This window comes from Aedes albopictus, chromosome 2 (assembly GCF_035046485.1).
Source record: "Aedes albopictus strain Foshan chromosome 2, AalbF5, whole genome shotgun sequence".
NCBI classification, from domain to species: domain Eukaryota; kingdom Metazoa; phylum Arthropoda; class Insecta; order Diptera; family Culicidae; genus Aedes; species Aedes albopictus.
Window position 1 is genome coordinate 113,822,497 of NC_085137.1, and position 1,389 is coordinate 113,823,885.

At 46.1% G+C, this 1,389-nt stretch overlaps 1 protein-coding gene across 1 annotated transcript; it reads left to right on the forward strand.

The window, feature by feature from the left end:
* The first annotated feature begins 392 nt into the window (after positions 1 to 392).
* LOC109419850 (endocuticle structural glycoprotein SgAbd-3-like) lies at positions 393 to 1,063 on the forward strand. The gene is made up of 3 exons (XM_019694135.3): positions 393 to 544; positions 608 to 707; positions 770 to 1,063. The coding sequence occupies exons 1-3, from the start codon at positions 405 to 407 to the stop codon at positions 938 to 940; spliced, it is 411 nt and encodes a 136-aa protein (XP_019549680.3). The 5' UTR covers positions 393 to 404; the 3' UTR covers positions 941 to 1,063.
* Positions 1,064 to 1,389: the final 326 nt, after the last annotated feature.

Genomic DNA, 1,389 nt, shown 5'->3' on the forward strand with positions numbered 1-1,389 from the left:
GGTACAACATATAGCACGGTTTGGTATTGAATCCGGCGGTGGCGGCGGCGTCGCAGTCGGTGTTCTGTCACGCCAAACCGCCACTGATTGGAGTTTTCCGTGCGCGATGGATGATGAAAATCCCAGCTAGAGATAGATCAAACAATCGTACCAGGCAGAGACAGCACTCACGAACAAGTTGCCATTTGGCCGAAGGGTTCTTGGGGAGTTGGTCGGTCGGGTTTTGCGCGCGCGGTGAAGTTTCCGACTTAAGGGCAGTGGCTGATGGTGAGAGAACACCCTTTTTTGGTTTTCTGCTATATAAATGGTTGGTACTGGAGCAATATCGAATGCAGTGCCAAATCGCATTCAGAGTGTTCTAGTGAAAAGTTGAGAGGTTGTAGTGCATTTCGAGCTCCATCAGAATGTTGTTCAAGGGGCTTCTTCTATTGGGTGTGGTATTAGTTGCTAATGGTCAGCAGAAGAATCAGGGTCCGAAGTTCAAGGACATCCCGATTGTGTCGCATGAAAATGTGTTGGAAGTGGATGGAAAGTTTAGATACAGGTACAGTGAACTATCAAAAGAACATGATTGATGTGAGGTTCTAAATGATGTTGACCATTCTAGCTATGAAGGCGGTGACGGAACTCGAGCCGCCCAAGATGGACAGCAGATTTTCGTGAACAATCAAGCTGGAACAGCTTCGCAAGGGCAGTATACCTACCAGGTTCGTGTTTGCTCTTCACCTAGTAGTGAATATTCGCTCCTCATAAAGTAATTTCCCCGCAGGGTGACGACGGCAAAACCTACAGTGTGTCCTACACCGCTGATGAAAATGGCTACCGTCCCTCGGCTGAACATCTACCAACTCCCCCACCGGTTCCGGCACCAATTGCCCGAGCTTTGGCATTTCTCGCCACTTTGCCTCCTCAGAAAGAGAGCAACAACCGGAAGTTTTGAGTACTATCAGTGTAGTGTTAGGTTTTTGTTTATGAAAGTGTTGCTTCAGCGATTAAAAAATCATGCCAAGATGGTTGCAAAGCTACGAGTGAAGAAGAAAATAAAAACGCTTTTGAGGTTTTGATATACATACAAACAATTATTTACAATGCATCACAGTTAGGGTACCACATAATCAAAAATGGTATGCCACAATACTCGGTTTGTGACAGGCTTTTTCAATTTCGATCACATTCAATAATACTCGCCAGTTCTCTGTGCTCTACGCCTTCTGGTCCCGCTGAAACAGTGATGAATACGAAATTTGCTGGATCGTTGTCCAATATCCTTCCAGCTTTAACCACCTTACGGATGCTGAGTTCGCCGTACGAGTACAGTCCTCGCAGGTGCTCATCGAGCATATTCCGATTCTCAGGTCTATAGCTGTCTTAAGAGGTGTCGTTCACAAT

Bases quoted from the DNA above. Each gene is read 5' to 3' on its own strand.
- LOC109419850 (XM_019694135.3), top strand. From the start codon at position 405: ATGTTGTTCAAGGGGCTTCTTCTATTGGGTGTGGTATTAGTTGCTAAT. The intron at 545-607 runs GTACAGTGAACT...TGACCATTCTAG, and splicing joins GATGGAAAGTTTAGATACAG to CTATGAAGGCGGTGACGGAA. The intron at 708-769 runs GTTCGTGTTTGC...ATTTCCCCGCAG, and splicing joins AAGGGCAGTATACCTACCAG to GGTGACGACGGCAAAACCTA.